Source organism: Macrobrachium rosenbergii, chromosome 6 (assembly GCF_040412425.1).
Source record: "Macrobrachium rosenbergii isolate ZJJX-2024 chromosome 6, ASM4041242v1, whole genome shotgun sequence".
Classification (NCBI taxonomy): domain Eukaryota; kingdom Metazoa; phylum Arthropoda; class Malacostraca; order Decapoda; family Palaemonidae; genus Macrobrachium; species Macrobrachium rosenbergii.
This window is the reverse complement of record NC_089746.1, coordinates 21,714,148-21,739,147: the sequence shown is the minus strand read 5'-3', so window position 1 is coordinate 21,739,147 and position 25,000 is coordinate 21,714,148. Positions and strand designations below refer to the sequence as shown.

General features: G+C 36.3%; 1 protein-coding gene across 2 annotated transcripts in view; it reads left to right on the top strand.

Annotated features, from left to right (window-relative positions):
• Positions 1-16,183, top strand: part of LOC136839729 (glutamate receptor ionotropic, kainate glr-3-like) — a 28,854-nt gene extending 12,671 nt beyond the window's left edge. The window contains exons 4-15 of one of the 2 annotated variants that reach the window (XM_067106072.1): positions 147-241; positions 949-1,118; positions 1,729-1,919; positions 3,172-3,393; positions 4,177-4,304; positions 5,611-5,732; positions 6,846-7,071; positions 8,974-9,119; positions 9,914-10,012; positions 12,598-12,764; positions 14,064-14,193; positions 15,917-16,183. In XM_067106072.1, coding sequence (XP_066962173.1) covers positions 147-241; positions 949-1,118; positions 1,729-1,919; positions 3,172-3,393; positions 4,177-4,304; positions 5,611-5,732; positions 6,846-7,071; positions 8,974-9,119; positions 9,914-10,012; positions 12,598-12,764; positions 14,064-14,193; positions 15,917-16,021 — 1,801 coding nt within the window. In that variant the 3' untranslated portion in view covers positions 16,022-16,183. The remainder of the gene's footprint in view (positions 1-146; positions 242-948; positions 1,119-1,728; positions 1,920-3,171; positions 3,394-4,176; positions 4,305-5,610; positions 5,733-6,845; positions 7,072-8,973; positions 9,120-9,913; positions 10,013-12,597; positions 12,765-14,063; positions 14,194-15,916) is intronic. The other variant, XM_067106071.1, reaches the window with a different exon arrangement.
• Positions 16,184-25,000: the final 8,817 nt, after the last annotated feature.

The following is a 25,000-nucleotide window of genomic DNA, read 5'->3' as shown; positions in this document are numbered from 1 at the left end:
CATGTTTGTGAGCTGTTTGTGATGTGTGTATGATAAGTTGCCCGATGTATATTTCACTGCATCGTGGATGCACCCTAAGAATGTGTTATCTATTTTATAAACAAAAAGATACAGCTGAGTTAATCATTTTTATTTTGTTCCATCAGTACTATTTCTGCAGATGACGTCATGAAACCAATAACAGCTTTCATAAAGAATAGCAGCAGAGGTGTGACATTATTATATGGTCCGGAATATGAAGGTAAGATGACGATGATCTAGGGGGTTAGTGCCGTCAGTGTACCTCACGCGTTGTCCTGTAGGCATTTTTCAAGGTTATTTGCAGCATTCCGGGCTGCACCCATTCTACTATACCTACGTTCATATTCTCTTTTCTTCCATCTTACTTTCCACCCTCTCCTAATAATTGAGCAACATTATTTTCAGCGCTGAATGACCTCATAGGTCCCAGCGCTTGGCCTTTGGCCGAAATTTTGTATTCCAATTACAACTAGAAATAGCTTACATTTAGTTTAAGAACTTTGGAGTATCAGTTAATGCTTGCAGCCCAGTTGCTTAAGCCAGCTTCATAACAACATAAGGCAAGGCTAAACACCAACATTTCATTTGACAAATCACTCAGAACGCCGCCAGGAAACGAAGAGAGGTGCAAGCAGCATTCAACCTGTCTGAATCATTACCCGATTCAGACACCAGAGGATCTCTTTTGTTTTATAGTAGTATGTTAAATAGAGCCTTATTAACCTTTTAATTTTCGTTCATAAAGACAATAGACATCTTATTTTTTTATCAAAATGTGCGTCTTCCAAACTTCCTCTTTTTCTAGAAGTAAAATATTTTATCAACACTGCAGTCAGCAACTGAGCATAAAGTCTAGTTGGCATGTTATTAAAATTTCCCTTATAAAAAAAGTCCAGTTCCTGATGCTATACATTGCTCTTCCTTCAGAGGTAATAAACGACTTACCTGAATTGGTAGCTGCAGAGTTTGTCGTACAAATGAGCTTCAAGAGTGACGGAAAGTCGGAGACCTTGCGTCAGATGTTGACTTTGTCTAAAAAGAAGAGTTTCTTGCTGCTTCTGGAGACACCAGCCAGTGTACTCAACATTTTCCAAACAGTAAGAATGTCCTTGAGTCTATAGGGAAGGTTCTTTGCAGCGTCCCTTCGGCCCTTACCTGCAACCTCTTTCATTCCTGTCATGGTACCTCCCTTCATATTCTCATTCTTTCATCTTGCTATCCACCCTCTCCTAACATTTGATTCATTGTGCAACTGTGAGATTTTCCTCCTGTTACACCTTTCAAACCTTTCTACTCAGTTTCCCTTTCAGTTCTGAATGATCTCATAGGTCCCAGCACCTTTGGCCAAAATTCTACATTCTATTTTATTCATAGCATAGGCACTGTTCTAGTTACCTCTGACCGCGTATTGAAATAGGGGCGATTACAGGAATCAGGGAGAACAGAAAGGGGTAAAGAAACAGACTGGCCATATAAGGAAAGAAACGCTTGCTAAATGAAGCAATTAGATTGATGTTGATCTCCACTGGGTAAATTTGGGATTGTAAAACCTGGTGGGTGCTATGAAGCCACATGAGTATAGGAGGTACTGTGTTGTATAGTGACGCAAATCAGAAAATAAATTAATAGATTTATAACGCATTTATTTTTGTATTATGCAGCAGTGTCAAGCCATAACCCAGTATTTATAGTTTTCAATATCAACAGATGAGGAAGAAAATGCTGAAGACTCATTTGGTCACTTGGCTTTTAATAATGGAAGGAAGCGACGCCCATGTCAGTGTTGCCAGACTTGAGGAGTTTGTCAACGAAGGCACTCAAGTTATTATCTTTGTAAAGACCTCTCATGGACATTTCATTCATTATTTGCCTTCTGTCGATGCATACGGAATTACTCGGTAAGTAATAATAAACTTATCCCATGATTTCTCTAGGATTTACTCCCAGAAATAAACTATAGAGTCTGTAGAGTAAAATGCCTAACTGACGTGTCTGTATAACATGTGCCTGTTTTTTAAAAAGAAAATCCATGTATTAGTTACATCCCTCATTACAGTCACAGTACAATTATCCATCATCGTTCTTCTTTGTCACTCATCAGTTTTAAGACCTAAATAAAAGGCCTGTATTTACGAGATAGACAAACAAACTGGATTTACCTATATTCGTGAGGTTACTCCTTTGGCTGAGACTATACAGTCCCTCCTTTGCTTAAATCAGATGACTTTGTAACTCACTGTCCAAACGAAAAGGTAACGTATCTGGCTGATGGGTTTGACACTAAGAAGAGTAACATATAATTCACTATGCTTAGTTGTATAAAACTCACAATGCCACATTCTTGTTTTCCTGATGCTGAACTCGTTTAGCTATCGGTACTTTGAAATTATGGATCTTTTACTTGACCTTGGTGCATGTGGAAATGTAGACTCAATTGATATTCATCCCTTTAGTTTGGTGAAATTGCTGATTACTCACCGTTGTGGAAGTGGTAAGTGGCAGCTTGCGCTCTGCCAGTTGCTGCTAAGTTTCTGTAACCCTACCTTGGAGAATTGCGGATTGTGCTTTAAACGTCCAATGCCCATTTTTGATGAGCCACAAGAAATTCATTGACGTTTTTGAACGTCTGTTTGCAAAACGTCTGAATAACTATCTTGAAAATACTCATCTCTTTCCTAGTTTACTGTTTGGCTTTTGCGAGGGCTGGGTGCAAATAAATGTTCCTCTTCCAATTCCCAGTATTGCACAGAAATTCCTAGTCTCTGCTCAACGAAGTTCGTATGACTGATCTTGACTTTAGTGCTGCTTTTGACAATGTTATTCATGATTTGCTAGTTTTCAAATTTAGACTGACGGGAGGTGGGGCAGCATCTCAGAGTATTATTATTGAATTCTTAAGTAATAGTATCCAGAGGGTAATTATTGATGGGCACTGTGATAGCAGCAAGATTTTAAGGAATTAAATTATATATATATATATATATATATATATATATATATATATATATATATATATATATATATATATATATATATATATATATATATATATATATATGTGTGTGTGTGTGTGTGTGTGTGTGTGTGTGAGAGAGAGAGTGAGAGATAGAGACAGACCACTTCTCTTTAGCAACATTTTCCTTATTGCAGATTTACGAACGAAGGCCGGTGGGAAAGGGCAAAGGAATTGAAGGCGATCCTCTCCTTGGAGCCGCAGGAGACCTATGACCTGAGTGGACGCCATTTTAAGGTGGCCATCAAAGAAATCGTCTTGGTGCTCAAAGTGAGAAAAACCCTTCCTGACGGGAGCGTTGAGATAACAGGCACTGACGCAAGCATTATGAATGACTTGGGTTCAGCTCTGAATTTTACGTAAGGAATTTCCCTTCATTCTTCAGTAGGTTAATTCTGGTTTAAGATAGGTTAGTGTAACATGAGAGAGAGGACGAGAGTTTTGTTTAGAAGCCAGTAATGACGGAGCCATAAGGAAAAATAAAAGCTGAAGAAGATCAAACTGCGAGAATTTAAGGTTCATATGACGACTACAAAGTGCTTAGGCTGATGTTAATACCGCATGCCAGGTTGTCGTCATCATGGTTCAGTTCATTTCAGTGAGATTAAGTGGAAAATCGGGACAGTGCATCATATGGGCAGACACAATATATGCGTCCTGAAGTCATGCCGTTGGTTGTCTTTATGTGCTCTGGCCATTTCAGTCTTGTTACCCTGCTTTTGAAAGCTCACCCTCCAGCCATCATATGGCTCACTGGCTGGCCCCACTCACTAGTCAGTTAGAGTTTATAGTTATTTGAATACTTCGCTCTCCCATGTCATAACAATTTTATCAATAGATTTTAATAAATGAATTAAAATCAGTCCGATTGCAAATCAGCCAAACTTTAGATCCTAGAGTAGTTTGGTGCCGGAAATATTGACGTCCCAATAGATTTATTTATTTTTACATTCAAATCTTTTTTAAGTGAAGTGACCTTTACTGTATTTTTCGTTGTGGAACACTTTTGACTAATTCATAGTAATTGCTTCAAAACGCATATGTTTTGGTACCCAAGAGAGGTGGCAAATTATTACTAAGTGCATGGTTGCATAACTTAATGATTATTTATTTCAGTGACATTTTTAAGTTTTCCCTTCCAGATACAAAGCATATATTCCACGAGACAATGCGTGGGGAGATCTTATGCCGGATGGGAATGTAACAGGAATCATTGGAATGGTAGCCAAGGGAGAAGCTAATCTTGGAATTTCAGTGATGTCCATATCAGGTAAATTTCCTTTAAAGCAGGAGAGCTTTAGCTGTAGGGTTTATGAGCTTCTTTTGTGCAAACAAGAATGGAACATGAGGAAAATGAAAGAAAAAACAAGTAAAAATTGCGCCGAAGTTTCTTCGGCGCAGTCGAGCTTTCTGTACAGCGCATAATCAAGGCCACCGAAAATAGATCTATCTTTCGGTGGCCTCGGTATAATGCTGTATGAGCCGCGGCCCATGAAACTTTAACCACGGGCCGGAGGTGGCCTGTCGTATATCGTTGCCAGAAGCACGATTATGACTAACTTTAACCTTAAATAAAATAAAACCTACTGAGGCTAGAGGGCTACAATTTGGTATGTTTGATGATTTGCAGTCATCTAGCCTCAGTAGTTCTTAAGATCTGAGGGCGGAGAGAAAAAGTGCGGACGGACAGACAGAGCCGGCACAATAGTTTTCTTTTACAGAAAACTAAAAAGAAACTTGTATGGGGTTAGTGCTGTCAGTGCATCTCACGAGGTGTTCTGCTGGCTTGACGTAATAAGGCTCTTTGCACCTACCCTTCGGCCCGTAGCTACAACCACCCATGCCTTTTGCTGTGCCTCCGTTCATATGCTCTTTTCTTCCTTCTTACTTTCCACCCTCTGCTAACAATTGTTTCATAGTGCAACTGCGAGCTTTCCCTCCTGTTACACCTTCAAAACTATTTTATTCTTAATATCCCTTTCAGAGCCAAATGACCTCATGGGTCTCAGCGCTTGGCCTTTGGACTGAACTTTACATTCCATTCCATTCCATTCCATTCTATGAAAGTCAAAATATAATTAGTAAACGTAGTAAATCTTTTTGTTCTTGTTTGTTTACAAAGGATTTCCATTAAATTTCCCAGAGCCTCCACAGAGGTGGAAATTAACGTTATTTTTCTTTGTGTAATGCATGTTGAATTTATCAAAAAACGAAAGAACACATTTATTGACAGACATGCTCGCCCAAAATAAATTTCCAAACAATCTCACCCAAAATAGATTTCCAGCCTAATCAGCCTTCCCTACTGTAGCTTAACCTGGGAGTCACTTTTGGTCATAATGTGCTCCGCTTTCAAGGTATGGAATAGATCAGCAACCAGGGTTGCTCCTCTAAACACAAGGATTAAGGGTCCATTAGTCTCGACCTCCTGCTCACCCTCACTGATGCTTTCATAATAAAATATTTGCATAATGCATCATGCATGTATGTTTACTATACGTAGAATGAACCGACTTCTAAACATTATGAATATTCTTACCAGGACTAATTACTCGTTATTTTTCTAATTTTCCCAGATACTAGAATAAGAGTCGTCGACTTCACTGCTGCCTACCACAGTGGACGGTACTTGTTAATGTCAAGATCTCCAAAAGAAAAGAATAAGGCGCTTTCAATACTCAGCCCCTTCACACTCCAGGTACGGGATATATATATATATATATATATATATATATATATATATATATATATATATATATATATATATATATATATATATATATAATATAGACGCCTTTTCCTCGTGGAATAGGTGGTGCCAACAGTGCGTGTCTTGCCGATTTCTTAGTATGTCTTTAGGGGAGAGGTTGGTTGCTGAGCAGGCTGGTAGGCGGTGGGGCTGGCAGCAATTCACTGACCTAGCAGACGCGAACCAGCTGTTGCGCCCCTGTACCACAATGCCCACTTGGCTGAAGGGTAATCTGATAAAAACAACACTGCATTTATTGCTACATTCGTAAATTGACCATGTAATGAAGAACTAAAGCTCTTTGTTGATAATTTGTAGAAATTCAATTCCACTTCTCAGGTACATCACTTTCTTCGTCTATTTACTGTAATCTGGCCACGTATCAGCAAAGCACTTCAGAACCCATATACTATGCCATTCACCTGTACTTTTCATTACTAGAAATCCATACACATCAAAGCTCTTTAATTCTGACACTCGCATCAGCTGATCTTTTTTGCCTTTTCTCTGTATCTCGAATCATCCTCGAACTGAAATATACAATCTATCCTCAGTCTTTCCCAGTTTTCTTCACTTGACCATCCCACTGGAACAAATTCTCGTTCATTTTTCACACCTGCTGTAATATACACTTATCTCTATAATTTCATATAATTCCGCCATTGTCAGACTTCTCATATTTAGCAGACAGTTAATTTGGAGATCCTATTCATTCTGTTAGAAATAAGGAACTTCTATCAGCAGTGTATTCATACATCCTAAGGTTTTTTTTTTTCATCACCTTGATTGCAAATACCGGCACCCACCTGATAATTTTACTTTTCCATTTGGTGAGAGGGATGTGCCTTATTATCATGATGTTTATTTCATATTTCTGAACCTATAAAGAAGCTCCTTACGCAAATACGAATCCAAAACTGTTCTCAAATGTAGTACATCTAAGAGCGTCAATAGGCTTAGAATTTATGCAGAAGGATTCCCTTGTAAGGCTTGTACATCTACTGGTATTGCTTTTTTCAGCCATTTGTATCCTGACATTGATATTTCTCTTCTCTGAGACAGATCTGGGTTTTTCTTACGTCGACTGCTTTGCTCATGGGACCAGTCGTGTACTCCATCTCGTTTCTCCTATATAAGCTCGTGGCTGCTGATGTGAAGATGGACCTCCAGTGGTTTCAGTTTAACATATTCCGAAGTATTGTCAATCAGGGCTCCTGTATAAATGATGACTCGCTGCAAGTCAGACTTGTTCTTTTATTCTGGTTTTTCTTCTGCTCCATAAATGCAGGTAACTTTTTAATGCAGACCATCGTATTATTGAACTACAAATGCCTCTTTACACACAGCAGAACCTGCTTTTGATTTTGTTTCAGTAATGAACATTCCATCGCCAATAATCCTGCGTATTAAAATCAGAATGGCATTTTTCAACAAGTCTATGAAATACTGATTTCGTCAGAAAGCTGGGCATCCAAAGGATTCAAAACCTGTAAAATTCAAAGTAATATCATTTCTGCTTTATTAATAAATACAGATCAGCACGTTACCAGCTCAGAGTAATCAGGAAAAACAGTAATATGAAGGAACATCAGTTTCAAGGTAGAAGCATGCAGTCCTCCCCCATTGTACAACAGATTCGAGTACAATATAAATGAAATTATTTTGGTGTAATAAAGACCTCCAGTAAACAGTCACCTCTAATTTTGTGAGGACTTACTTCTTAAAGGGTCAAAATGTTTTGATTTTGTGAATATTTTTCTATCAAAATGCATGATTTTAAGCTGTGCCATGCTATTTCTTTCAATTCACATTAGTGACAAGACATCCCACCTCAATGTAATTAAATATGAAAATTTTCTCTCACGCAACCAGATTAGGCTCTGTATGTCATTCATGTCAATATATTATCTTAAATTCATAGTTAATCAAGACCGCTAACTTGTAGGATTAGTCATTCTCCTTGAAATCTGCAGTATACAGGAACTTCAAGTATAGTGGGAAGGCTTATATTGAAAAATTGCATTCAGGAAGAACCTAAGATTTTCAGGAAGACTTTATTGCAAGAAATATTAACCAGGAGCTTGAAAGTTTGTAGGAAGAATTCTTTTGCAGGCAGTATTAGAAAGGAACTTATTTTATAGGGACGACTTGTAAGCTGCACTAACCAGGAACTTAATATTATATAGAAAAACTCATCAATGAAGGACTTGAAAGTTGTAGGAGGATTTCTTGAAAGCAGTACTGTCCACAAGCCTTCTTCGTTGGATGTAGCATTACAATTGCAAAAGACATCAGGTACCTACCTTGCTGAAGACCCATATTTTCATGTGTGGGACTGATTTTGCAGACTCTTAGGATTTAGATTGACTTTCTTGTGCTGCAATTTTTAGTCACTTGAGTGATGACCTACACTTGTAGATGCTCACATACATATGCTTACATATACTGTATATGCAGCTACATATATTCACGTAATACATATGTATATGTATTACGTGAATATATGTAGATGTATATATATGTAAGCATAGGTGTTTGGGCTTAATATTTGAGAATATGTATATGTATATATATATACATATTCTCAAATATTAAGCCCAAACACCCCTCAATATTGAATTCATTTTACCTTGGGAATAATTTTTGATGAATCTGCCCAGTCCAGGATTCGTATCTATGCCTTTTGCATTTGATCAGAGGTAGACAGTTGATTCATACACTATGCTGCCAAGAGAGACAACGTGATTTTGAATCTGCTTTACATATTCCAGTCGAATTCGGGTTCTTTCTTGAAATCTAAATCAGCCCCTCTCCACCAAGATTGCTAAATGTTAAGTTTGTAATATGTGGCTGTTTTTTTATAGATTTGTCACTAATTCACACGTCTTTTCTATACTTTCAAGGATTAAGACACAAATGTCCTTTAATGTCGAATAATTTCTTTTACCTTAGTTCTGAACCTGTATGAGTATATAAAAAGTCGTGTGTGAATTATTGTTATTACAAGAAAGGATTTTAGACTGCTTCTAAAAATAACTGGGAAATTCCAGCACTTGGACTTTTAGCCCAGGTATTGTAAATTAAGTAATTTTTTTTTATCTAAGAATGCTCTAAGTTACCACGATTAAAACATTTGTAAAGATATACTAGATTAAGGATGATCTTCTTATAAATGTTTTCCTCTTTGCAGCATTGTACTCAGGAATGTTAACAGCCGTGTTGGCCATCCCGGCCTATGAGACTCCTATAGACTCATTTGAAGACCTTCCTAGAGCCGTCAAGGATGGCTTTACCGTGGGAACCTTAGGCGGAAGTAACTATGAATCTTTTTTTAAGGTATGCATTCTGTAAACAAAGTTGATTTCTTTCAGATCCTTGAAGTAGGCAGTCCCCGGTTTACGACGGGGGTTCCGTTTTTCCGCCGCGTCATAAACCGAAAAATCGTCGAAAATCGTCAAAAATCCTAAGAAAACCTTACTTTTAATGCTTTGAGTGTATTGAAAACGATGTAAACTGCATTTTTATTGAGTTTTTCATAAAAAATCCTCCAAATTTTGATTATTCTGCCGTTTTGGAGCCATATTTCTTCCGTCAGATCGATGTACGACGTGTCATAACCCCAGAACATGTGTCGTAAACCGGAAATAATTTCTGATGAGCATATTTGAAAAGCGTCGTAACCTCGGAACGTCATAAGCCGGACCCGTCGTAAACCGGGGACTGCCTGAGTAACCACTGTGGGGCAGGAGAGAAAGGATGGATTGGTCACAGTCCTTGAATTTTTGCAAGAAGGAACAGTGACATTGTAGAAATGTTAAAAGAATGTAACTGGTATATTATAGTGTTCAGTCCACAAAAGAAGTTACAGTACAGAGCATTAGCAATACTGTGTGTAAAATTTTATGAGTCATGTCTTTGCTATGCCCTTGTAAGCAATTATATGATCAGACATAACCAGTATTTACATGTATGGCGTATGGGCATGACAAAAGTTGTGCACTAGCTGTTATATGGAAATATCTTGCTTTTACATATGATTCATTAACTTGGAAACGAATTAATGTTTTCATCATTCAAGAGTTTAGCCAAACTAGGCACGATTTTTCATAGAGAAAATCGTGTATTCACAGGCCGCCACTGAAGGAGTTCTCAAGCAGACATGGGGACTTTTCAATCATGAAGACAGATCGAAGAGTTTTGTTGATAACGTTTACACTGGAGTCAATCGGGTTGGTATTTTATTAAGATAGTTCTCTGGTGAAGAATGCTTTTGATTTTGAGCAAATTTATAGCTAAAAAATGCAATATCCTCTTCAAATATATTAACATAGACATAGTTTTGCATAGAAAGTGATATATAAACTAGCTTTTGCTTCATAAAATCAGTGCTCTGCTTTCAATGAAATAGATTTGTGTATCTGTCTTTCTCGACTTTGTATATGAGCTATGTTTGCTTGTTTAACTAAGACAAATGTTTCCATTAGATCAGTTGGACCATACAAAAACAAGACAGTTACCACTGACCCATTCATTCTCTAATTTCTGTTGAAAGGAAGAACCACATGCATAAGAAAGATCAATAACTGCCTAGTAAAACCTTATTACAGTGTTCTTGAGATATACCGGAAAATTGATCTTTAATCGCTATATAAGGACCTTGAATCTGGACACTTCCTCCCTTGCAAGAAGGATGTGCACAGGAAGAAATTGTATGCTTGTGGTATTTAGATCTCTCCAGCTGCTATATCAAGGGAACCCTGATAAGGGACGAGTTCAGCCTTCTTCAAATTCAGTCCACTCTTGGATTAGGTTAGCCACAAAATTCTCATGCGTTAGTTTACCAGCAGCAGACCGCTGTCACTGATGAAAGGTTCCTATTATATTAAATCAGACTCAAAAATTGATCAAGAGGACAGTTTTCCAAGGGTGGTAGGTCAGAAGACCTTAAATGCATAGAATGAATACCACCATCTTGCATTATTATCTTTATTTCAGTGAACATCTAATTTTTTGGTAACATTTAATGATTAAACTTTACCACTTGGGTAACGAAAACTGGGAGTCTATAATACTCAGAATCATTAGATACTGTATTAGTGTGGAGAGTAATGGAAAGGTAGGACAGTACAAGATAATACTTCGGTAAAGTATTTCAGTGAAGTCTTTGTTCATTTTGATTTATGGAGTGAATAACTTCACCTATAATGTCTTGAGTTTTGCAGAGTAGTGTTCTGGAACTTTGGTGAAAATTTTAGTCATAGCTAAGAACATCCTGGTTCAGCATCAGAGCAAGATATAATAGTACACAAACCAGGCAACTCGAGGTGAAGTTATTCACTCCATAAACCAAAATGAACAAAGACTTCAATAAAGTACTTCACTGAAGTATCATGTACTGTCCTACCTCTCCGTTACTCCCCACACTTAAGTAACACAGTATTTACTGATTCTGAGTATTGCATAGACTCCCAGCTTTCGTTATCCAAATGGCAAAATTTAATCATCAAATGTAACCAAAAATTTAGATGTTCATTGAAATAAAGATATTGATGCATGATGGTGGTATTTATTCTATGCATTTAAGGTCTTCTGACCTACCACCCTTGGAACACTGTACTCTTGATCAATTTTTAAAAGTTTGATTTTATCTAATAGGAACCCTTCATTATCCTCTGCAGCATATACTGTGAGTTTAGAGATAGTATGGGCTATTTGTTTCGCATAGCCTTAGTATTTACGTTCTGTTTAGGTGCTCTTGCATCAAACTGACCAAAGACAAAGGCAGTCTTCCTAATGCTGGTGTTGCTCAATTGGAAAGAGGCTGAAGAACCGTGAGGTGATCTTCCCTGCAGACAATGTTCAAGATGCCAAGGCTCATTAGTTTGAGTGAGACTGTAAAATTGTGGAACTACCCTCCATCTTGGAAGCGTTTGTAAAGCTGGAGCTCTTTAGTTGGGTGTGGCTGTAAGTGTGGAATTATCTTCCTTCTAGACAGTGTTGCCAATGCAGGGCTATTCAATTAGTGTGTTTGCAAAAGTTTGGAACTATCCTCCCTCTTGGAAGTGTTTGTGATGCCGGAGATCTTTAGTTGGAATGGGCTGTTAATGTAGAATTGTCTTCCTTCTTGGTGTTGCCATTGCACGGGTTATTCCATTAGTTGGGCTTTGTAAAAGTTTGGAACTATCCTCCTTCTTGGAAGTGTTTGTGATGCCGGAGATCTTTAGTTGGAGTGAGGTTGTAAGTGTGGAAATGTCTTTTTGGTAGTGTTGCCAGAGCAGGGGCTATTCATTTAGCGTTGGAAGCGTTGGTGATGTCGGAGCACTAGTTGGAATGAGGCTTTAAGTGTGGAATTGTCTTCCGTCTTGTTAGTGGTGCCAGTGCAGGGTCTATGCAGTTAGCGTGAAGATGTAGACGTGTGGAACTGTCTTCCCAGTTTGCAGTGTTCTTGATGCTGGAGCTCTTTAGTTGGAGTGAGGATATAAAACTGTTTGGCTATCTTGTTAAACATCTCTCTTGGCTCCTATCCTCTTTTTTCTCATGTGTATTGTGCTCAGTATGTTCTAAGTACTTGAGAGAGAGAGAGAGAGAGAGAGAGAGAGAGAGAGAGAGAGAGAGAGAGAGGTGCCCAGAACAAGGCAGTTACGTAAGACTTCAAACTCTGCTTCTTGTTACACCTTGGTTCATTGGCGGTTCTGCTATGTATGACTTAGCCATTTTTCAGTAATATTATTTTGAGTCACAGTGATACATACAAGGCCACAATAATGCATATTTTTTAAGACCTTATTTATTTATATCCAAATATTACTTACAGGTTCTTGAGGAGAAATTCGTTTTTATCATTGGTGATGGCTTCGCTCGTCTGTTCGAAATCATGCATGGAAAGGAGAAGTTGCACCTCGGCAGAGAAAAACTTTTTCCGACGTATATTGGGATTGTTTGTCAGAAAGGTTCTCCCGTCACAGGTGCACTTAGTCGTGCGTAAGTTGGCTATTTATTTTGAGAGGAAAGACTAGGAAGATACATAGCTATCATAACCTGATGTTCAAGTCCATAAAAGTTGAAGTTCACGTTCCTTTTGCTTTTGTTTTCGCTTGTGTGCACATGCACATTGACACACACACTATATATATATATATATATATATATATATATATATATATATATATATATATATATATATATATATATATATATATATATATATATATATATATATATATATATTAGTGGCGTTTTATGCATTTATAGTCTGTGCAATTTTCCAGCCTTGAAGATGCATCATGTGATGCTTAACGTCGGCATAGTAAACTTGATACTTGTGCGAGACTTGCATTTACCTGTTCATCCTGATATGTTTGTTGGGTCTGTTTCCCCTGCGATTCGTCTAATATATATGTGTGTGCGTGTGCGTGATTGATTCTATATATATATATATATATATATATATATATATATATATATATATATATATATATATATATATATATATATGTATATATATATCTTTCTTTCTTTCTTCATCGTTACGCTGCCCATTTCTATATGGGGCCGCTGATTCTTATCAGCCTTCTCCACCTTCCTCCTTCCAGTGCATCCTGACTATTTAAACCTTTCTCCCGCATGTCATCATTTGCTATTTTATCCTTCCATCAGAACTTTGGCCTTCCTCTTCTTCTTCCCTCCACCTCCTTGTTCTTTTTCTCTCCGTATGACATGGCCAACCACTGTAGTTTCCTTTCCTGGGCCTTCATCGATACTTGCCCTACCGTAACTATTCCTCTAATAAATCGTTTCTCATCCTATTATCTCTTTTTGTGACTCCACGCATCCATCTCATCATTTCATCTCTGCCGCATCCATTTTCCGTTCTTAAGCCTTCTTCATCGGCCACGTCTCGGCTCCGTAAACCATCGCTGGTCTGACTACATTGTTGTTAAACTTTATATATATGTACATATATATATATATATATATATATATATATATATATATATATATATATATATGTGTGTGTGTGTGTGTGTGTGTGTGTATAAAATATATATTATATATATACAGTATATTTATAAATATATATGTATATATATCTAAATATATAATATATAAATACACACACACACACACACATACATATATATATATATATATATATATATATATATATATATATATATATATATATATATATATATATGTATATATATGACAGACTGTATTTGTAACATCAAATCAAAATATGAAACACGAAAAATGTGAAAAGCTGATTGTACTTTTCAGAGTACTCAGAATGGCAGACGGTGGTCTGTTGAAGAAATTAACAGATGACGCTTACAGAATACCGGCAGCAAATCGACCAGCTCAAGAAACAGAGACGAAGAACATCGCAATTACCTTAACACACCTGCAGGTGGGTCCTTGTGCCCTTAGTACGACAATGAATTTAAGGTTAGTGTGTGTTACATCACGGTAATTTTCCGCTTCCTCGTCGCTTGATATTTTGCGGATTTGATTTTCACTGAAAGTCTTGAAATCCAGAAGGAAATGAATGAAGAATTTTTACTTCCCCTGAGAGAATTCAAACTTACGGTGGGTAAAAACCTACTGTTTAAACGTAATCCATTACACTAGCTACCAGCGGTTTGAATTCCAGTATTATAATCACAACTGTCTTTGATGAAAATTTTATAAAATTTTCCCATTTCTGATAAATGTCCGTGAGATGTAACCAAGCAAATTTTTTTACTGTACCTAAGAAAATTCTGACATTCACATCTCTCAACCTAAAGTTTTGGATTTAAACACTACGTCAGGTTTACCTCTTCTGTTTCAGAAATTCATTACTCGCTACATTCAGATTCACAATAAGCTCAACCGTTAAAGTTTTGGTTCTTAGCCACGTAAATAAAACTAATCCTTCGGGCCAGCCCTAGGAGAGCTGTTTAGCTCAGTGGTCTTCTGTTTCAACAAATTTGTAATGAAAAACTACTAAATATTTGCCTTTCAATTTCGCTGTTCATGAAAATAGATATTTCATACTCTGTGAAGAACGCACCAAAAGTCCCAAAATATATTTCCGCAGAAAACGTATTTACAATCGCCGCTCTTCCCTGCCACCCACACGCTAACATGAAAGGCAAAGGCTGAAGACTATTATTATTATTATTATTATTATTATTATTATTATTATTATTATTATTATTATTATTACTGCGAGGACAAGAGCAAAATATATCGTTATTATTAAGAAAAAGGAAAATAACGATGGTAAGAAGAGTAATAGAACCAGGACATTATTATGAAGAAAATTACAATGATAAAATCAATAATAAACCAGTAGCATGAAAGAGAGAGAGAGAGAGAAAAAAATGCCAATCGTAGAATCGACTTCCTGACTGCAGTATATGTTTCTTATACATTTTCGAAGATCATAGACTTACCTTTCCACAGATAGATTATTTATAGATTTCTTAAGCTTCTCAATTTGACTTCAGATATTTTAATTTAATTTTTAGTTTTCTCAATTGCTTTTCTTTATCTGCTTTATTTCGATATAAACTTCAAAGCAAACTTCTATGGGAGTCAAATATAATTTTTATGTCGTCTATAACTTATTTCCTTTTTTGTATTCCTGAAACATGGTTGCCATATTTACCCAATATTAATTATCTTCATTCCACTTATTTTGTAGCAAAAAGTCATATCACACACACTCACACAAAATAGTATATATCACAGTATATATATATATATATATATATATATATATATATATATATATATATATATATATATATATATATATAGTATATATATATATATATATATATATATATATATATATATATATATATATATATATATATATATATATATATATATATATATATATATATATATGTGTGTGTGTGTGTGTGTGTGTGTATACATATATATAGATATATTACAGTATGTGTGTATCTATATGTATACTATATATGTATATACAGTATGTATAATGTCTGCTTATGTTTATACTATGCTACAGTAGGTTTGGTATGTAGCTATGGAAGTCCATGGAAATCAAATGCAATCCAGCATAATTTAACAAAAGTAGAAAACTTCAGCTTACTATATTGTTTTGCTTATTTCAGGCTGCGTTTTATATGCTCGCCCTGGGAATCATGATATCTACCGTGGCCATGCTGGTGGAGAAAGTCACATTCTATGTTAACCTTCAGAAAGAAATCTTATTTTAGCCAGAGGAATATTAAATGAAGGAGGAATCGTTTACTTTGATTTCGTTCTTCCCTGTATCGATGCTAAAGCTCCGTAAGAAATATCGGGAATGAGATGACTTTTGATTTCAGGTAAATTTCATACACTGTCATTTGAGAGACCTGGGTTCTGATCCGATGTAAGTCAGAAATTTATAATATATATATATATATATATATATATATATATATATATATATATATATGTATATATATATATATATATATATATATATATATATATATATATATTTAATTATTTATTTATTTAACTTGTTCTCAGTTTATCATTTACAATGCAATTACCAGGCCCGTGCTTTTCTCCATCCTGTGTGGAACCCACCACAGTGGACTAGCTACCAGATAAACAATTCACTCCATAAGGCAACAGAGTAACAGCGTATTTTTCAGCAAATTTCAGAAAATCGTTTCCCTCATTTTGGTGATCTCGATCTTCTTGCTGGAGAAGCAAAGTTAGTAACTAAATGACTTTGGGAACATACGCTGTATATATAAATAAAATGCGTTCTTAATGTCAGTGGTCAAGAAACTCGTTCACCAGGAATGAACGGGTCATGGGTTTAAATGCTCAGCAAACTGGTACTCTTTGACCCTGTTGGCAGAAATCACTGTGTGTCTTGACGGTGGCACTGAATTGCTACCTAGATGGTAGTTGACCTGTAGTCATACCTAAGTCATGTAGATTCTGGGGGATGAGCAGTGTAGTTCATTAGATTCTGGGGATTATTATTATTATTATTATTATTATTATTATTATTATTATTATTATTATTATTATTATTATTATTATTATTATTATTCAGAAGATAAGCACTCACTCATTTGTAACAAGCCAACAGGGTCCATTGACTTGAAAGCCAAGCTTCCAAAAAATTTGGTGTTCACTAGAATTGTCAGTTGTGAGACTGAATAGGTAATTTGTGATAGTGAGTGTCTGTGGTCAAGGAATGGCAAAAGTTCGATCGTGAAAGAGAACATGTCTGGGAGAGTCTGAACTGTGCCTAGCTGGGATTTTGAGAATATGAACGGGCAGTTGTAATAGAATGCGGTTGCCGGAGTAAATAAATATAGATGGTCTTTTGTAAATGTGTTGAAAAGGGGGTTTGACTGTTTGACATGCATGGTTTCAAAGAATATTTATAAGTATACTTGCGAAAAAGAACACGGCAAAGTGAAATTAATAGATGAAATGAAATTACAGACTAGAAGGAGAAGGTTGATCGTAGATTGATTGAAACAATTTTTTAGATACATAGAAGTATAAGTTGGAAGGAATCGGGTTAAAATTTGGGCGCGATTGTAGCTAAGACAATTGAGTTTGATAATAGGGAAATAAGAGGAGCATGTATGGAGAAAATGAACGAAAAAAGTGCTAGGTTAAAGACACTAGTGAAAGGAGAAGATGAAGACTATGAACAATTCCATGACAGGGTCATAGGTCCAATGATGAGTATAGAAGGCTAGTATTATACAGTTGGACAGGAAGAGGAAATGAAAAAAAATAGTATTGGGATGAGGAAACGAGTTTTATTAAAGGGAAGTATTATTTATGTACAAGTGCACGAGAGATGTCATGTAGCCTACAGCTATAAAGAATTACGGGCAAGGTAATTAAGAGGAAAGTGAGGGAGAAAAAGAAGACGAGTAATGCAAGTAGAGTGTGAATAAGAGCAAGAACTTAAGAGAGAATAATTGGTTGTACCATAGGAAAGTAGTTCAGAGAGAAGGGTTAATGAACAAAATCAGTAGTACTCGATATATGAGTACAAATGGAAAGATGAGTGAAGCGAATACAGTTTTCGGTTGGTGGAGTGAGCAACATGAAGATTTATTGTATGGGAAAGATATAAGAGAATGGAAAGGTTTAATTATAGTTTAGGAATGCTTGTGCAAGTAACTGTTAAGGATGCAAGAAAGGTAATCAAGAGGTTAAACAATAAGAAAATACCAAGAGTTGACAGACTTGCCAATGAGGTGCTGTGATACTGTAGTAAGAGTGATTGAGAGGTTGCCCCGGGTAGGTAAGTTGTGCCTGTATAAGGGAATGATTGTGAAGGATTGGTTGGGATGTATGATGGTTTCAAAGCATAATGGTAATGATAGCAGGGGAGATTGTAAGAATCACAACGGCTTAATATTACTTTGTAAAAACTGGATGGTGTTTGGTAAGATTTTGAATTAGAAAGTAAGATACATGACAAGATTGATACGGGAGGAGCAGACTGGGTTTATACAAGGAAGAGTTTGTGCGGATAAAGGGTTTGCTATGAAACGCCAGTGTGTAAAGTTTGAAACTACATTGCGTTTATGGCCCCAGCAAAAAAAAAACTATGATAGAATCAATACAAAGGCAATGTAAAGGATGACGAGTATGTATGGTACTGAAAAGAAGAAAGTGTGCATGAGATAAATAGGAGAGTGACTGGTCTTGTGCAAAGGTGGGTTTAAGATAAGGGTGTGATATGTCTTCATGCTATTATGGGTTTTTGAGATTTTGTATAATCAATAATAGAGATATCAACTTGTGTACTTATCCAGTTGCAGAAATGTATGCTTCATTGGCTTCATTGCATCTTTCAGTGCTTTTCGTTAGGTCATCCTGGACAGTATTCTCGTCCTAGTCATGTGTGTGTGTGTGTCGCTGGGCGGTGATAGGAGAAGGGTTCATCGGAGCGAATGCAGAATAGCGGGTCAGGGTTACTGTAGGCGTAGTAGGCATTTCAGAGGGAATTTGCCCTAACCATACTTAACAATACCTAACCTAACCTTGGATATCGTGTCCTTAACCTGGCCGGGGGGAGGGGGCTTCCTTTTCACCCCGCCCCCTGGAATCTCCCAAGCAATTCTATACGGGTTTGCTACTTGATATATTTATGAACTGTTATGGAAGTAGTCACGAAAGGAACATCAGATATACATAAAAACGCAGTTGTGGGTTTAGAAAATTGGTCATGATTGGCGTTTGGAATAATTTTTTTGTTTAAAATATTTTTGGCCATTTTAATGTCCAAATAAACATTTTCCAGAGCTTTATAGCTTTAAAGACTCATTGACAAGTTTAGAGACCATTTTGATCGTCAGATTATATTACCTTTTGTTACGAATAGGTCGTGGAGATAATCATAGGAGTTACCCTTTTGATAGTTTTCTGTGAGACAACTTTATCTTGATAATAGAAAACTAAACTTTTTTCCTTTATGCGTAACTATTATAAATTAAACTCTGTTCATGTTATAACTTGGTCTTATGTCATCTCCGCGGCTTACGACCAATGTTTGCAGATGACACAGTGCTGATTTGGAATATCTGTGACTAAATGTGAGGAGTAAGATTATGGGAGAACCTAAGAAGATGCAACAGTGAATGTTAATGTGGTTGATAAGACTGAAGTCGTTAAATAAAACAGTTACTTGATGATAAGATGAGAGAGGTGCCACAGCGGTAAAATTTTACAAGTTGCCAATAAGAAACATTTTTGCACGAAAAACCATTTTGAGTTTTTCATGCAAAAATGACTAGGAAATAATAGGGCACTAAAAGAACCTTAAAATACCAATATAATCACCTACGGTGTTGACTGTTACAATTTTGCCGTATTAGCTTGGAGGGAAATGGATGGCTTATAAGTCGTAGATTTTCTAATTTTTTTATTTGTCATTTGCGCATAGTGTTTATGGGGTTTAATGAGAATGAAGACTCTTTTCAAAAATGTAAGTTACAATTTCATAGTGTGTATTGGCAACTTATAAAATAATACTGCCACAGCTATGGCGAAACAGTGTAGGTAGCGGGTAAAAAATTGAAATGGATGGCAAGGTGGAATGAATGAACGCTGAGGGTTTGAAAGGGGGAAAATATTGAGGTTTTTAAACTGAATTGTTTCAATAGCACTTGTGATGTAAGAAATGGAAGAAAAATGTGTTGGAGATAAGTAGAAGAGTAAAAAGGCAAGTATAGGTGAAAGGATGAGTCAAAGTGATTTGAAACGGTTCAGTCATGCGAAAGAAGTTAAGGACTATAGGTCGGTGAAAAAGTGCCTGTGATTGCGAAGTGTTACAAGGATGTAAGGGAGGAAGACCTGGAAAGTTCTGGATAGATGAAGTAAAAGTTATTGGAAAGGGAGGACATTGATGTCCACGAATGATTAGAGAATGGGCAAAATGAAAGCGAGCGGTGAAGCTTGTGTATGTGCTTTGATGCGCTACTAATGAGCCCTCTGTGTATGTGTATTATGCTACAAATATTGTGGAATATTTTCCGCAGGAGATTCACCATTTAAAGTTGATTTGCTAGCGACACATGTCTTGCTTTTCCTCTGGAACAATCCGGCTGTCAAAGCTCCAGGCCTCAATGTGGTCCTATGCTCCCGATCTCACTGTAAGCAGTTATGTGAGTGAATGATCTTGGTGGTAATTCCTAAGAACACATTCAATCACTCTGTTGGCTCACAGTCTCATCTTGACCCGTGCATTAGTAAATAAGTGAATCAGCTCCTTAGCAGCTATTAAAGAAGGATAACAGACGCACCTCTTGATAATGTGGTTGTTCTGTGGAAGGGACTACAACTACAACCCTCAAAGTTGTTTTTAATACACGTCTTAGTGAATACAGGGATCCAGTAATAAGACAAAGTTATAAGTAGTTCTTTTTTTTTCCAAAGGGTATTTTGGAGACTGTTGAGGCTTATTTTAATGTTGTAATTATGTGGAGTTGAACGAAGTGTAAGAAGAAATAATAAAACTGGCGGGTGATGTTAACGAAGTGGCGCTGGTGTTAAGGTAGCCCAATTACTGAGAATTACTGAAAAGAAGCAAAATATCAAAGGGGGATAGGTTACTGATGACATCAGCATCATCTGGAACACAATATTTGGTGGAGCGATTTTATGAGGACATGAATAAGAGTTAAGAGACGGACAGTTTTTTTAATGTACAAGAAGCTGAAGAAGATATTAATGTACTAGTAAATGAATTCACGAAGAAACTTATAAGATTGGAAGCTCCAGGTTATGACAGAATCAGCGCATAGATGATTTTAGCTGAAAATGAAATGACGCCATGTATATCAACAAGTCTGTTTGGCAGAATGTGGAGATGAGGACACACAGCTTCATTATTTGGGATTGGATTCAATATTCAATACAGAATTCTCGAAAAACCGGAAAATAGAAATAGCTAAAATCCTTAGAGATGAACTAGCTGCTTCTAGAATTGGCTGAATTTGCACAGATATGTATTTTTGTCAAGTCATATTGTGCAGCAGTTTATGAAATTTGTAAATCTCCTTCTGATGGCTTTTTTTGATTACGAGATGGCATTTTACAGACTAGGTATTGTGGAAGGCCTTGCATCACTGTGGTATTCCCATTAAATGTGTAACACTAATTGACTGAAAGTATCCATGAACAAAGTACTGTATAAGCAATGTTGATGTTGATGGAGTCTCGTCAAGTGAATTTATTGTCATATGTATATTAAACAAATGGCCGAGGAAGGTTTGGATTGGAGGAACAATAGATACTTAACAAACAGAGATGTACAAAACACCAGAAGATTTACGCATGTTACCTAATAGAATGCAAGAGATTAGAGAGATGGGAAGTCATGTAAATCTAAGAAAAACAGAAGTAATGAAGACGGTATGCACAGGATAAAAAGAATGAATGAGGTTGAATCTCACAAATATTTAGGACTGACATCCGGTACAGGTTCTATTTATTTGGAATTCAGTAAGACTTAAAAGGTAGATCAAACAATGGCCAGGCTGAAATCAAATATCGGAACTACATGAAAAGTAAGATCATATAATGGTCTTGTACGAATTGTATTGCTATAATTATATGGACATGGATCTTGGTATGAAAATTCAATTAAAAAGATTTTGTTGTCTGAGAATAAAGCCTCAAAAATATTAGGTTAAGGGTATGTAAAGTAATATAATAGCTTTGAGTGGTGAATGAAAATAAAACAGACAATTACTTAGGTGGTATTATTTACACCTACTATGTGTATCCAAAATACAGAAAACAAAATTTGGCGTTGATTTCACTTTTTTAATTATTATATTATATATATATATATATATATATATATATATATATATATATATATATATATATATATATATATATATACTATATATATAAGTGCATTCGGATATAGTTTTCATATCTATATACATATACATATGTTTATGTGTATATATATATATTTATATATATATATATATATATATATATATATATATATAAAAGTGCATTTTGGATACAGTTTTCCTCATAATTAATTATTAAATGTTGAAGGAATTACAGTGTAGTTTGAAGGTATGCTTCTTCCATTTCTATTTCATTACCTATCCTCAGGCCAAGAAAACTGATAACCTTGTGTTGAAAAACAGCTCTGCCTCCAGTTTATATATATATATATATATATATATATATATATATAATATATATATATATGCAAACTTAAACTAATAAATGAATGGGAAACAATGGGGGGGCCAATAAAGACCCAAAAGGATGACCTCTCCAATACAAACAAGGATGATGCAACGTCATTTCTGTGACAACATGGTGTTACACTTGAGTTGTTCTGTTCACCGTTCTTGTGGGTGGTGTCGATATTAATTCGTACATGTTTCAGTGGAGACCTATAAATGCGTAACATTTTCGTCGTTTTTAGAGACTTTGGCTGAAGTTATTCAGGAGGACGAAATAATAGGACGCCTGAACAGCTCAGTTTGTGTCTACTGCAGTTTCAGAGTTTGAGACCTCAGTGTTTGTTGCTACATTGTGTGCCATTTTACATTCTAAAATTGTGGTGAAAGGGGCGATATTTCTATTGCAGGTGTTAGATTATGAAGATTAAATGCTGTTAGGCCTAGGCTATATAGGTTTTTGATTTACGGTGAATAGGAAAGGCGTAGGCCTACTTCAGTGGCAGACTTTCTTGAACTAAGCTCTCAGTTTTAAACTGACAAAATCAGTTTTGATGGATAATTATTTAGAAGGAATACTCACCAGATAAACATTACATTTCTCTTACTTTATGTTTTAAATGAAGTCACAATTTTCGTGTTTTCCTATAGGGTAACCACAGGCCTACATAAAGACCCAAAATAAAGGATAAGTCTTCCTGGTTAAAAAATAAACTTAACCTGAAGGAATGATTTGAAACGTCATTTCTAAAGTGACAAGATAATGTGCTGTTAATAGTAAATGGAATACAGATATGTCTAGTTTTCTAGATTACTTGGCTTTTGAGGAGGAGGGCTGTAAATTTTTAAACTCCTTGAAGGTGGTGCTAGGACCTATTAATTCGTACTCCCTGATATAGAGCATCTCAAAAAGTTTGCCTAGGGAGACCTGGGTATAAATAATTTGGTGAATGTTCTAGAACACAGTAAAACATTTATAAGGATTCAGGTAATTTTGTCCGTGTGGTCCCTTTGGCAGTTGACGGCAACTTTACTGCTGAACAAAATTTAGTAAATTTTTGTTGGTCAGCTGTAACTAAAGCATAATTGACACTTGAAGACTGCACACCAGTAGGACGCCTGAACAGCGCTTCTCAGTTTGTGTCTCAAAACTCTACAAAGCAAGCAGCAGTACTTCAAGCCAAGTTTGAGACCTATGTTTATTTCATTGTTTGTTGCTACATTGTGTGCCATTTTACATTCTAAAATTGTGGTGAAACGTGGGGTAGGCCGATATTTTCTATTGCAGGTGTTAGATTATGAAGATTAAATGCTGTTACTGGCCTAGGCTATATAGGTTTTTGATATACGGTGAATAGGAAAGTCATTTCTCTTTAGGCCTACTTAAAGCATAGTGCCACAGTGGCAGATTTTCTTGAACTAAGCTCTCAGTTTTAAACTGACAAAATCAGTTTTGATGGATAATTATTTAGAAGGAGTACTGTTACCAGATACACGAACCATTAATTTTTCGTGACATTTCTCTTACTTTATGTTTTAGGCCGTAAGTTATGGTGCAAGTCACAATTTTTCGTGTTTTCCTATAGGGTAGACCATTTGTATGGGACATACATCCTGGAGTGATTGATTAATCAGTCATAAGCTCTAAATAAACTCGGCGCAGTGCGCTAAGGGTCTTGCCTGGTTAAAGAACCTTAGGACTTAACCTGACCCAGAGAACTTGAGCCATATTTAGATACTGAAAGGTATCGTTTTGTGATAGGGTGCTTCCTGGCAATGTGGTTAGGCCTAGATTCCCAACCTAATCTGACCAAGTGCTGTTATACATAGTCTGCGACAAATGGAATACAGATATATCGTATCCTAACCTAGTGTGCTAGATCCTACTTGGCTTTTGAGGAGGAGGGCTGTAAATTTTTATCTGATGGACCCCATCCTAACCTGACCTAGACAACTATAAATAACCTTGGGTGCAAATAAGGACATATAACTGGCCAGGAGACTTTGCCTACATGGACCCCACCCCCTCCCCTGATGTAGAGCATCTCAGAAAGTTTGCCTAGGAGCCAGTTCCCACCTCGGGTAGGGTGCTTAAGATAATTTGATTACTTTTAAATTCTTCAGCCAAACGTGTTCTAGAACACAGCCAAACATGTAGTGAATAAGAATGCATTCTAACAATCTAATCTCTCACCTCCAATCAGTAATACAGCCTCATCTAACTGAAAGTAATCTAATGAAGCTTTAGAACACCAATCACACCTGGCTTGGGGATCCCCAACCTGACCTGACCTTGAATAATGTAAATTATGGAGAATAATGTAAAAGTGGAGTGGATACATCCAAACCTAACCTTCATAAGGTAACCTAACTTAACCAAGGGTGCCAAATGGTCTTGGGGCCAATGGCCTTTACCCACCGGAATCCTATACTGTACCTAACTTGACTTGGAATACATTTTAGGTTTAAAATAAACATTTACCTGTATCTTAGTTAGCCTAT